The following is a 12,915-nucleotide window of genomic DNA, read 5'->3' on the forward strand; positions in this document are numbered from 1 at the left end:
TGAGAAGACTATGATCACATTTTAAGAGTATGCTGAATGGTAACTGTAAAATACCACATCACACATCTAAATTTGGCTTTTCATCTACATTTACAACTGAAATCAAAATTATTATAAAAATTATTTCCTTTTAAGTAAGGGTCAAAGGTTAATTAAATGTAAACAAGATCTGTAGTCATTTTAATTAATTATAATTGTATAATTATTCATACTTTTCGAAATATTTTTAATTTCTGTAGCTTTCTTACACTATATTTTTCTATTATGTGTATCTATTGTGTAAATTGCAAATATTGTTTGTGCATTGTGGATGTGAAAGGCCAGCGAGGAACAAGGGTTGGAAATTATTGGAAATTAGCTTTAACTCTATGTGCACATGAGTGTCATGTATTGGAACTTTGCATTGTCCCGTCTAAATAAATAAATTGAAATTCCATATTTTTACAAAACGTTTTGTTAGAGCTGTAGATAGTTTATAATAATTGGTAGCTGCCCCTCTGTCAGGCATATACAGAGGGAGATGGTTTCTGCTCTCACTGTATTCGATGTTATGTTGCACTCTTGTGGCGACCGCGGTAACTACAGGGAGAACAAACCGGAGCTGGATACGGACACGAGCCTGGCTGACCTGGAGTAGATGCACAAAAAGATGTCATATGATCAGGTGCATTGGTTGTGTTTGCTGTTTTTTGCCTTAGTTTTCCGTCCTGGGACAGCGGCAGAGGTTTCCGTATGGAGCATGGACATCAACTCGGTCAGTGTCTTTAACATATGTGTCTTTACCATTATTACATAGTCTCTAAGCTAAGTCTTCCATGGTAGCTGTTAGCCGAAGAAGCTAACTAGCCCCTTCTTTCCTCTGTAATATCTACCTGGCACAAACACTGGCGTTTTGCTTTGACAGCTCTCGTTTGGATAGTCTGACACGACAAGTCGCTTATTCGCTTATTACCCCGCTTTTAAACCACAGATTTTACTTTCATTAACGCTACTATTTTTGTCTGGACAAAAGGTGATATTTTTCTCAGTTCCACTGTGTAAAAGCAGGTGGTGTCATGTTACAGGTTCGTTTGCATCTGTGTTACACAGGAAAAGTAATTCTAGTTTAAAAACTAGCTCAGCCGGTGATATTACCTCACTGAATTCAAGGTGAGCTAAACGTGCTCCCACGTGACGTGGATAGGCGATTATATGTGGAAAAACATGTGTTGCGTCATGTTATTGAAGCTTAGGTAGATGTAGTGGTGTCTTGGTATTTCTTCATATGTTGCCTTGGAACCAGACCATTTCTGTTCCAAGGAGCCAGACTGTCGTTTTTTAAGTGGTGTTAAGTAATAGTTTTTCACGCTATCTGGAGGGCTTTAAAAGTGTTTCTTAAGACATTGCCTACTTTTTTAAAAACTCATTTTCAGTCCAATTTTTGTACCTAGACACTTTCACGGGAGTCTTTTATTTTTTTGTTGTCCGCTATTTCACTTACCTATGAATCATTTGAACATAAAAATGGCACCTAAATCAAGGGGTGAACCGGTGGCCAGAACCATAACAGAAGAAGAGGCAAGTCTAAAAATCTACTTAGAGCAGGTGAACAGCATCTGAAAGTGATGTCCTCAGGTCTTTGTTGGAATTCTTCAAAACACAAAATCTGAGAAAAGCATCTTGAGGTATGCCAAACTACATAAGAACTGGACTGAAAGTCAATGGTAACAGTCCTTATGGATCAGAATTTGAAACCTTTGGTTCAAATCATCATAAATATGTAAAGAGGAGGTATAACAGTGAGTGTCTAAAGTCATATGTAAAACACAGTGGAGGCAAATGACATTGGGACACTCAGCGATGGATGGGCCTCCCCAAGGAAGAAGAGCTTTGGAAGAAGCCTGGAGAACTATCCCTGAAGACTACTTAAAGAAAGAAAGTTTCTCTCAGAGAGTTCAGATTGTGTTAAACAATAAAGATGCTCAGACCAGATATTGATTGATTAGTATTGTGCACACTTCTGTTTTTTCCTTATATGCTGTATTTCCATGTATATTTGCATGTGAGGGTAAATTGCTGTACCTATTTGTTATATATAATTTTAAAATGACATAGGTATTTTTTTTTTTTGAAAGAACATAATTCAGGAAAAGATGATTAAAAAATTGTGCTATCACATAATTTGTCTAGCACAGCAGCTGCAGCACCATTGTTTCCAGTACTCAGCACTCTATGCATCACACATGAGCAGATGGTGGTCCATAAAGCCATGTCTTTATGTGTAAATTGTACATTCTCTCTGAACACAGTTCAAAGGAATCTGCAGAATGTACACATACAGTGATCGCTGATGAGCTGCTTCGGTACCTGATACTGGCATAAGAGCAAAAACAGCAGCTGACTGATATGTCTCTGTTGGGTTTCAGACGCAGGATGCCGTTTTTCGGAAGACCCTGTATGCCAACACCACCATCTTCATGAAGTGTAAGTAGCCTACGTTCTCTAAGGTGGATATGGCCAGGACTATGGATGTGAGGATTCACACATAAATGCTGACTGGATGGCATTGTTGTGCTGTGATTTACATCCCCCACAGCGTGTTTATGGCTCTAACTGGTATCCAGACATTGCAGATAAGTTGGATGCCCTGCAGCCTTCAAACAGAATATCTAGGGACTAAAAGCAAAATGTCAGTGTTTGAAATGATAAATACTCGTTGAAAGAGTCTTATCTCCACAGTACAGATTGTACTGTGTTGTAAATTTCTCTCCTTTGTATGGTGCTGTTCGTAGAACTGATTGCTGGCGTTTACTTGGTGTCGGTTTGAGACATAGCTCCAAGGAAAATTAGACACTGACCTAGAATAGAACCTGGAATACTTTGAACTCCACTGACTCGCATGTGCTTGTCTGAATCAGCTAGTGGATACTAAGTGCTGATATGTTCTTTCTTCTATTTTTCAGTCCAGGGTGACTCAAGGCGGTGTAACAAAAGCTTCGCCTTCAACATCAGCTGGTACCTGCGCTCCTCTGTTTGCTATAATGAGGTCTTTAACACACCAGTGAGTATACACCAGTGAGTCTTTGAGTAAAGAAAACAAAGATATACTTTGGATAAATTTGGGTTTATCAACTTTTTTCAGGATTTAGATATATTGTGCATCAACTGTTTGTCAGTCAGGGCAGCTGCTGTTTCCTTCCTGAAGCGATTTCTTGGCCTTGGCCTCAACTTCCATCTGGCTCCTTGTCCAAGGGCTTCTCAGACTCAGCTGCACTTTGTTTTGTTGCTGTCAGACTTTTAAGTGAGGGTCAGAAACAAGGATACGTGGAGGTCACCTGTAGCACAAAGGAGACTTTTAAGTCAGATTTGATTTGAACGGTTTGGTTCCTTTCGAGCTTGAACGTCTCTTCCAAGAAAAATGCAAAGCTGGAAGCGAAGTAGTGCAAGTCCAAAGCAGTTTTACACCAGGAAGGAAATTCACTGCAATAAACAAACGTTACATTTTTCATTTCATCCATCCATTTTCTGGGCCACCTCCTCCAGCTCCTTCAAGGGGGACACAAAGGCATTCAAAAGCCAGCAGAGAGATGTAATATCTCTCTATGTCCTGGATCTTCCTCTCAGTATAATATACCTGAAACACCTCATCTGGCTTCTTTTAATGTGGAGTGATAGCTGCTCCAACCTCAGCCCCTCCTGAATGACCGAGCTCATTCCCTGTGAAGGAAGCTTATTTCCCACGTTTGTGTCTGCCATCTAATTTACCTAGAGTTCATAGCCAAATGTCTTGGTAGGAATGTAGACCAACAGCATTGGTTTCAAGCTTCACGCCAACAGAGCAACTGCAAAAAGCACAGACAAAATCCTGAGATCACCGAACCCTCCACCCTTTACTGCTTCTTTGTGCCTAGAAGTGCTGTTCATAAAAGCTATGAAAAGAATTGGCTTTACATCCATCCATCTTTTGTTTATCTAGTTCAGGTTTGTGGTGGGCTGGAGCCTAAGCATACACCCTGACCCAGTTGCCAATCTATCGCAAGGCACTTCAAATTTTTATTAAATAAAAAAGATCTAAATGAAATTAATACATTCAGATTTAGTCAGTTTTACTTTGTGGGTTTGATGTGAAGCATGAACACTCTTCTGTTCTGGAAGTGAAAAAATAAACCCTAATTGTGATTTGGATGTTTAGATCTACTCTTCTTACAAAAAAACGTATTTACTATCTTACATACTTTGGGCCCTTGAAATTAGGTTCCACTTACTTGCCTGTGTTTGCACTATTCAATGAGTCCCGTCAAGGCTGGTGCTTTTGTCTTTGTTATTCAGCATTATTCAGCTGGTGTGTGAAATATTGTCATGTGCATATTAATGCTTATTATTATATGGTGTCAGATATTTTGCAAAAATGTATTGAAATACAGTAAATTCAGTTACTGCTGTGATTGTCAAGTATCATTGCAATAACATCCTGTTATAAAACACATATTAAACACATAACTTTAAAGTACATGTTATAACGGACTGTTTTGCAGGACAACAAAGCCATGAACATGTTTGGCATGGAGCACATGCTGAAAGATGGCTGGAGTGGCTTCTACAGTCAGGGCTACATGTACTTTGACAACTGCTCCTCTCTCTTGTTACCAAAGGTCAGTGACAACGATACAGTCCTACATCACTCTAGATAGCACATAAACTCATTTATTATGTGTGTAATTGTCCAATTTCTGTGCAGCAGTTATCCAATACTGATGTAAGTCAGTTTTTAAACATGTGAAACTGCTCTTTAAGAGATTTCCTGCATACACTGTATTATATATCCATATCTATTCATGTGTATTTGTTTACTTTGGCCTTTGTTTTAGGTCTATTACCCAGACTTCAACCCTTATCAGCCACTGACTAGCCCAAAGGTGCGTGATCGACACTGATCTTTAGACGCTTATTATGATTTTTTCATTGTTCTTATCAGACTTGCCCTAAAACTATTTTTTTCTCTTAGAGTGACCCATCCAATCAGAGCTTCTTTTGGTCTGAAAAACCGGTAAGACATTACAACAGTGAATAAACTTTATATTTTTAATTTTTTGAGGAAAGTTTTAATTCTTTCTGGGTATTTTATATTCCAATGCTCATGGGAACAAGTGTAATAATGATATATTTTTTGTCATTATACCAAAAGTACAACAAAACTATATGCTGTCTCATTCAGTGCAATGAAATCAATCTATAAAAAGTATAAAAATTGCTTCATTCATCAGATTTAAAAGTCTAAATCTTCTTTTTTTAGGATATCAGTGCAGTGGCCAAAGCCTGGGAAGACAGTCCCTATCTGTTCATAGTGAAGGTGCAGCCTTTGTTTCGTGGAGCTGACGATGAAGCTGAGGGAGGAGAGCAGTCCAGCTTTACGTTTTCAAGTGAGAAACAACCATTTTGCATAAAGAGCTTTAGAATGATATTTCATTAAACAATAACATACCTTTCTTTATTTCCCAGTGAAAGTGGAGATGAAAGGTCCACATGACTACTCCTCTCCAGCAGACTGGCCTCTCATGATGGTATAAATCCTAATTTTCTGTAATATTTAACATTATTTAATATTTAATTGGTATATCTAGGAGTAAAAGGAGTTGATGAATTCAGACATGTAAAATCTTTCACCATAATACTGGAACCTGAGTGTATAGCTTACTTATAATCAATGACAAAGCTGAGACTGTCTCCCATTCTTGCGCCCATCACAGTTCTTCATGGTCATGTGCATTGTTTACGTGCTGTTTGGGGCTCTCTGGCTCTTCTGGTGCGCCTGTTATTGGAGGGATCTGCTGCGGATCCAGTTCTGGATTGGTGCCGTCATTATCCTCGGCATGCTGGAGAAAGCGGTTTTCTACTCTGAATACCAAAGCATCCGTTACAAAGGAGACTATGGTTGGGAGATTTTCCACGCTTTCTTGTTTGTGGTATAAGTTTTTTTGTTTTTGTTTTTTCCTTTTCATATTTTGGCATCTGTTTTTCTCTTTGTATTGTTTTTTTGCAGTGCTAGGGGCTGTGATTTTTGCAGAGTTGCTCTCTGCACTCAAAAGATCTCTGGCTCGAATCCTGGTCCTCATTGTAAGCCTTGGCTATGGCATAGTGAAGTGAGTTGATTCCTTTAAAGGTTACCTGATTTTATGTAGTCTCTAGTGGATAACCCACTGCTGTTACTTGTTTTAATGCACTGTTTTATTCTCCCTTCTGCTTAGGCCCAGGTTGGGCACCACCGTACATCGGCTAGTAGCTGTTGGAATTTTTTACCTTCTCTTCTCCTCAGTAGAAGGTGTGCTGCGAGTAACCGGTGTAAGTATCTAATATTGATAAGCAGCAGATGCAAGTCTTTATCTTGCATTCATCCTTAAGAATAAAAATCTGTTGTTAACTAAATATTTATTGTGTGGCAGCTTTCAAAACCAAGACTACAAAGTACTTTGTATACAAGGATTATAAGAACAGTCACACATACATATTCTTTTTTCTTTTTTTTTTCAAATATATTGACATTTTTTAAATACATAAATCATGCCCTAAATAAATAAAATGTATTTGAACAAAGGTTGATTTAAAATGTCCCTTGAAGGCATACTCTCTGCTGATTAGGACACCCTTTATACTTCACTTCTAGGACCACATATTAAGTTTCAGTGGCCTCACATTAATTTTATCCAGGCAAATGAAATGAACCCTCTGCATTTCAGCTAGTGCACATTATTTGTTGCAGCCTCTGGAGGGTGATTGAAGCTGATGGCTGTGATGTATTTTTGCATAAAAATCGGGCCCGGTGCAGCAGGGAAGGCGCTCTCTATATATAAATTTGATTTGAGTGCAGGAGACCATAGAGAGGGAAGGTTACACAGGGATTCTGTCTCTGGGAGGCAGACAAGTGATCATGATAGAGAATGACAAATTTGATCCATGAGTAATTTTTTGAAAGAAGCTAAAGACACAGCAGCGAGTTCAGCAAAAGCGATTTAAACATGAGATAAGAAGGACGGCAAGCGAATGAAGTTGATTAGAATGTGTTTTGTAATCTTAACACAAGCTCATGTTTACCCAACACTTTCATAGCATGTACACTTCACCTTTCTTCTTTTGTGCTCGAGGTGATCATATTTAAATAAGATGCTGGAGTGCCAAATCCTCACCTAATGGTTGCAAACTTGTGCAGCAGTAGTCTGTATCCCCAGGCATAGATACTTCCTAAGTTTCACTTGCCAGAGCACAGACTTCTTGGATGAGCTGTTAGTACAGTTAACCATGCAGAAAACCACATTAAAAACTTAATTAAATGCTCTGAAAGGCACCATAAATACCACTACAGTTGAGTGTTTGAGTTCAGTGACTGTCAGTTAACACAGTTGAAGCCAATCAGAAAGTGTTGGCTACATCTGCCTGTCAGATAAAGCAGCCACACCCATAATAATGCACGACTCAGGTGAAACAGGTGAGTTATAAAAAGAGCATTTTCACATGAGTTTAGTCAGAACTTCATAGATATGAAACAGAAATTCCTCCACCAGTAGTGACATAATTGCTGCAGGATGGTGATTTTGACCGCAAAAATCACACAGATGCTCACCAACCAGAGTACCAGCAGCTGAGTTGAGTCCCTTATTGCAAAGAGGTGTCCTGCCGACAAATTTTGCTTATCACTACAGACTGATTCAGATTGACTACCTTGTGTTGGATATCTGATGGCATTTTTTTGCAAATTTTTGCTGATCTGAGTGTTTGCAGTCAGTCTGGTCACTCCATAAAAACTACTTGCAGTCATTCTCCAACAGCAAAAAGATTCTACCAAATCACTGGGCTACAGCAGATCTTTTCTTTTTCCTAGTCACAAGGAGGGTGCCATCCTATTTTTGCCTCTAGTGTGACTGAGGTGAAAGGAGATGGATAGTTTTTGGAGTCAGCCTCAAGTGGACATTTAAGGAACTACATTTTTGGTTTCATTTTTTAGTTCTAGAGCAGTGGTTCTTAACCTTGTTGGAGGTACCGAACCCCACCAGTTTCATATGCGCTTTCACTGAACCCCTCTTTAGTGAAAAATAAAATATGTTTTTTTTTTTTCAAATTCAAGACATAGATATGTTTTTTACTGGTGCACAAAATGAGCCGTGCATGTCACAGCGGAGGCTCTGCTGAACCCCTGAGACCGACTCACCGAACCCCTAGGGTTCGATCGAACCCAGGTTAAGAACCACTGTTCTAGAGGTAGCTGCTTGACTCACAGTCACTCTTTGCTCTCTGTTGTGCTCTAAGCTTTAGACAGATATTCTTCATAAAATGTGTCTCTTGTCGTCTTCCTACAGGGCTTCTACGGGACTGTTGCCCTTGTGGCTAATCTCAGCCTCTCCCTCATTGACTCCTGTGTCATGTGGTGGATATCCTTTAATCATCTAGCCTGATGACTGCTCAGGTTGCACTGGGATTTGTATTATCATAAGCACTGCACATATAGGCATTTGACTGTATTTGTTTAGAAGCTGTCCATATACACAGTGTTTTCCTTAATTTGCATTTACATTTTCATCAGCTTGTCTCAAACCACTCGTCTCCTCAAGCTCCGCAGAAATGTAGTGAAGCTCTCGTTATATCAGCACTTCACTAACACGCTCATCTTCTCTGTTGTCGGTGAGTTGCAGCTGTGCTGGGGTCCGCGTAGCTTCCACATTTTCAGCAGTTAAAAGTTTACCGTAAACTATGAAGCCAATTATGAAATAGTAGAAATGTGCTGCACTTGCTCCTCTGTAAGATGTGGTCAAACTTGGAAAATATGTTTGCTGGAAGCTGGTGAGCTAAGCTAAACATATGAACCTACTTCTGTATAAAGGTAATGAAACTAATATGACTTGGAAAAAAAAAGCTAATTTCTACTAGACAAACTAGGTTTTTCTATTGATTTACAAAACATGACATGTAAATAGTGCTGATTGACAGCTGATTTTGTCTTCATTAGCCTTTTTGTACTTTATTATCACCTCTCTGAAACCAGGCTTATTGTTTGCTCTGTTACCAGCTTGTATTTAAGCTCCAGGCTCCTGCTTTGTGTTTACTGTGTAGCTGTCAGTGTGGCCAATCTTCTTGTAAACTCTTTACAAGAAAGGGAATCTGTGTACTTTTTGAACACATCTGTTTCATTAAAAAAAACATCTCCAGTTTACCAATGCTGTGGCTAGAATTACCTTCAGGTCAGTTTGTTGTTTGTGTGCTGTAGTTTCTGCGAAACACGTGTATTTTGTTTGCAGTCATCAAAATCCTTGGTGTTTATTTTGTGTCCACAGCTTCTATCATATTTATCATCTGGACCACCAAGGTCTTCAAGTTGGTCGACTGTCAGAGGGTCAGTTTGTTTTCTCTTTTGGCTGAGTTATATTTATCTTGTACTGGATTTCACTGCTTTTCCTCTGAAATCTGTCCTTGTCCTTTCTGCAGGGTTGGAGGGACTTGTGGGTAGATGATGCGTTCTGGCGCCTGCTCTTCTCCACTATTCTTCTGGTCATCATGGTGCTGCTGCGGCCCTCAGCCAACAATCAGAGGTCAGCGTCAGTATGGAGTTTGGGCCAAAGTACCTTTGTGTAAGCTCGTGGTTAACACGATTCATAAAGATTTCAACCTATGTGGTGTTTCCTTTCAGGTTCTCCCATTCCCCTCTGATTGATGATGATGATGAAGAGGACGAAGCAAAGGAGCCCATGCTGAACGAAGCTTTTGGTACGACATTTCACTCCTCTTGTCATTTAAAGCCCCAGACAAGTATTTGCCATATTAAACAGTGTTTGAAAAAGACACTGATTGCTCATTTGTGTTACATAGTTAAGTTGCTTAGAAAAATTTTGATTTTATTTAACTCTAGTGCTGTGTGTTGGGAGAAAAGGTAAAACAGCTTTTGATAAGCTTGGTTGTGTAAAACAGTATTAGTTGCCATAACATGTAGTTCTAGTCTCCTGCCGGCTTGTCATCTTGTGCCATATCACATGCCAGCTGATTCTTTAAATTTTGATCAGTTTTGTTTAGGTTCCACTAACAGGATGGTTTTTCTCTTATAGTAACAGTGTTTAAGTGTAGAATTCAGGACAGTGAGCTAGTATAACACAAAGATATAAAACGACAGAGGTCACAGAAATGTTTTCAAGTGGTTTGTATCTTCTGTTGTATGCTCTAATAATCCCAAATAATCACAATTTTCCTCACATCCTTTACTGACAACCTTCTGTCTGAGCTTTTGTTTAACCCAGTGACACATTCTCAGTCTGTTTGTATAGGCGTTAATTGATAAATTTATAATCATTTAATAGTGTCAGAGTAAATGATTTCAGCTGCCTTTTCTTGATTTTTCAGAGGGAATGAAGATGAGAGGCGCGAAACCTGACATTAACGGCTCCCAGAAAATGTTGAGTAAAGAGGTAGGCTGACTTCTGACATTTTCTCTTCTGCATTATTGCCATGTTTACTTAATTCTGTGTTTCAAAACTGCTTTTTGTCAGGATGAAGATCTAAAATGGGTTGAGGAGAACATTCCTACTACTGTTGCTGATGTGTAAGTAAACCTTTATTTTGGTGAAAAACTGCTACACTAAATGAAATTTGGATGGAAATATGGCGATGACTTTAAAGAGGAAGTTTTTTACGGGCAGCCCAGGATAGAAAAGTACTATATTGTTGTTATTCAAGCCATATTCATAGTGTTTGACTTACTCCTGATGTGCGTGGTATATCCGTGACCTCTTTCTCTGTTTTTTTTCTTTCCCCCCTCCATACAGAGCTCTCCCTGTAATGCTAGATGAGGAAGAAGTAAGGAGCCTTTTTACTTTACACATGCGAGTCCCATGATTCTACTCACACTTTAATCTATTTAAAGTCCTGACCTTTCACTGTGTCATCATTTAACAACCACACTGCTGTTTTTTGCTTTTTTTCCCAGGAAATCCTGAAAACCAAGATGGAGAGGTCCAAAATGGAGTAGAAGACGATCTGAGAATGAAAATAGAGGAATTCAACTGAGGCAGCAATGAGTGATCTGATTACCAAAAATGTTGGGGGGATGGATATCTGTTCTTTCTTCAGACACTTTTTAACAAAACTTTTATTTCACAGGTTTTTGGGTAACACTATAATAAACTCTTATATTAACGCCATACTGTGCAACCTGAAGTGACTGGGTCGGCTGCTGATGGCATTCTGGGATTATTCTGGGATAAAATACAAGAAGCAGTTATATAGTATAGCATTTATATTTATAACTATTTTATTTGTTGAACAAAATGAAGGAGAAGCAGAAATGTTCTGTTTCTGTTTTTTTTTTTTTTTTTTTTAGGACTATTATAATTATTTAATGAAACATGTGATATCCAGTGCAAGGGATAGATGATCAAAATATTTGACAAAAGCTCCACCCACTTCAGACTGCACAGATAACTCCTGACGGGTCAGAGTTGTAGGAATGTGAGGTCCTTTTTGGAACACAGTCAGGTATGACTCGTGATGCCTGGCCATCATCACAGCCAAGATATCGGATGATGCTACAAACGGAAGATAATGAATAACTGAAAAGATCAAAGTAGTTTCATAATAGGATTATATTTAAGACATTGTAGCATCTTAATGAACAATAGCTTATCTTCAGTGCTGTGCCATATATATTAAAAAGATACTTTGTTACATTACATATTTATTTGATCACACGATTTAATATTTAAATGTGCAAGTAACTCTATTGTACAATTAGCCATTTAGCCAGACAGCTAAAAGCAAATGTTTTAATGCTTAACCAACAAATATGTGTGTTTAATTGTTAACACATTATTACTGTAGTGTCTGGCTAACTGGGTCATTTTGAATATCAAAATAGTTAAGCCACTGTTAACATCTGTCATGTTGATACTTGAAGGATATCACCGTCGTCCAGAAAATAAGCCACATCTGCTGATCTGGGAACATTTAATGATAGTTATGGAGCTATATCAATGCAAAGAATTAACTGTCATAAAACCGTGTGAGGCGTGTTCATTTTGTAGACACATGCAGATCATTTCTTCAGGATGTCATCCACACACTGATCAGTTTAAGCGAGTTCAAATTTGACTATATTTAATTGGTTGATAAGCGTAGAAAAAGTAAAAGAAAATCCTGTTTGTAAGCATTAGTAGTAAAATTAAGCCTGCTTTATTTTAATTTTTATGAAAAGTAACGTTTTTTTATAGTTTTGATTTCATATAATAGATCTAGAAACACTAGATATTGCAGTCACCAAAGTGAACACTTTTTTCTAGCCACTGAATAACGAACCTGAATAGCTGAAAAATATACATGTAATTTAGTGTGTCTATAAAATGTGCTCTCCGACGCCCTCCACCAACAGGTCCGGAGTTTTATTTAGGTTCTCTGTTGACTTTAGTAGCACAGGGGAGTATCAGTTCACCATTATTACAGATTTCTCTGACCCTTTCCCAGCTACGCTCAAAAATAGCCTTATCTGAAATAATTCCTCATACTTGTTTGATCTACTGCAGTATATGTGGATAATTTTAAAGCTCTGAACTATGTTTGTTTTTTGTTTTTGTTTTTTTTCTATTTGTCTAAATCTTGTTGACAATATTTTATTTCAGAGAGACACTAAAACCCTGTGTCTGGATTTGAGTCTGCATTGTATTGTGAAGCTGATAATATTGTATGGCTTTTTGCGTATGTCCTGCAAATAAATTTCTATTGAAAGATGGTTAAAACGTAAGTTTTGTATAAACTTAGAATTATTTTGTTTTTCTAAAAGACATGTTTAAATATATATCACAATTACAATATTTAAACGCGTTCTTTTCTAGAATATTTTATTTAAAAAACAAGTGGGAGTGTCCTTTAAATCCTGGAAATCTAAATTTATAAAATATTTAAGTATTTGTG

General features: G+C 38.1%; 1 protein-coding gene across 1 annotated transcript; it reads left to right on the forward strand.

Annotated features, from left to right (window-relative positions):
* Nucleotides 1-555: 555 nt before the first annotated feature.
* LOC100698836 (transmembrane protein 87A) lies at nt 556-12,733 on the forward strand. The gene is made up of 20 exons (XM_003442960.5): nt 556-754; nt 2,406-2,463; nt 2,943-3,040; nt 4,515-4,631; nt 4,848-4,895; nt 4,985-5,026; nt 5,273-5,399; nt 5,479-5,540; nt 5,727-5,910; nt 6,020-6,119; nt 6,225-6,318; nt 8,328-8,399; nt 8,541-8,649; nt 9,300-9,358; nt 9,451-9,554; nt 9,653-9,729; nt 10,357-10,421; nt 10,503-10,555; nt 10,779-10,809; nt 10,940-12,733. Exons 1-20 carry the CDS (start codon nt 638-640, stop codon nt 10,979-10,981), a joined length of 1,659 nt encoding a protein of 552 aa, XP_003443008.2. The 5' UTR covers nt 556-637; the 3' UTR covers nt 10,982-12,733.
* Nucleotides 12,734-12,915: the final 182 nt, after the last annotated feature.

This window comes from Oreochromis niloticus, linkage group LG19 (genome assembly GCF_001858045.2).
Source record: "Oreochromis niloticus isolate F11D_XX linkage group LG19, O_niloticus_UMD_NMBU, whole genome shotgun sequence".
NCBI classification, from domain to species: Eukaryota; Metazoa; Chordata; class Actinopteri; order Cichliformes; family Cichlidae; genus Oreochromis; species Oreochromis niloticus.

Bases quoted from the DNA above. Each gene is read 5' to 3' on its own strand.
- LOC100698836 (XM_003442960.5), top strand. From the start codon at position 638: ATGCACAAAAAGATGTCATATGATCAGGTGCATTGGTTGTGTTTGCTG. The intron at 4,632-4,847 runs GTCAGTGACAAC...CCTTTGTTTTAG, and splicing joins CCTCTCTCTTGTTACCAAAG to GTCTATTACCCAGACTTCAA. The intron at 10,810-10,939 runs GTAAGGAGCCTT...TTTTTTTCCCAG, and splicing joins TAATGCTAGATGAGGAAGAA to GAAATCCTGAAAACCAAGAT.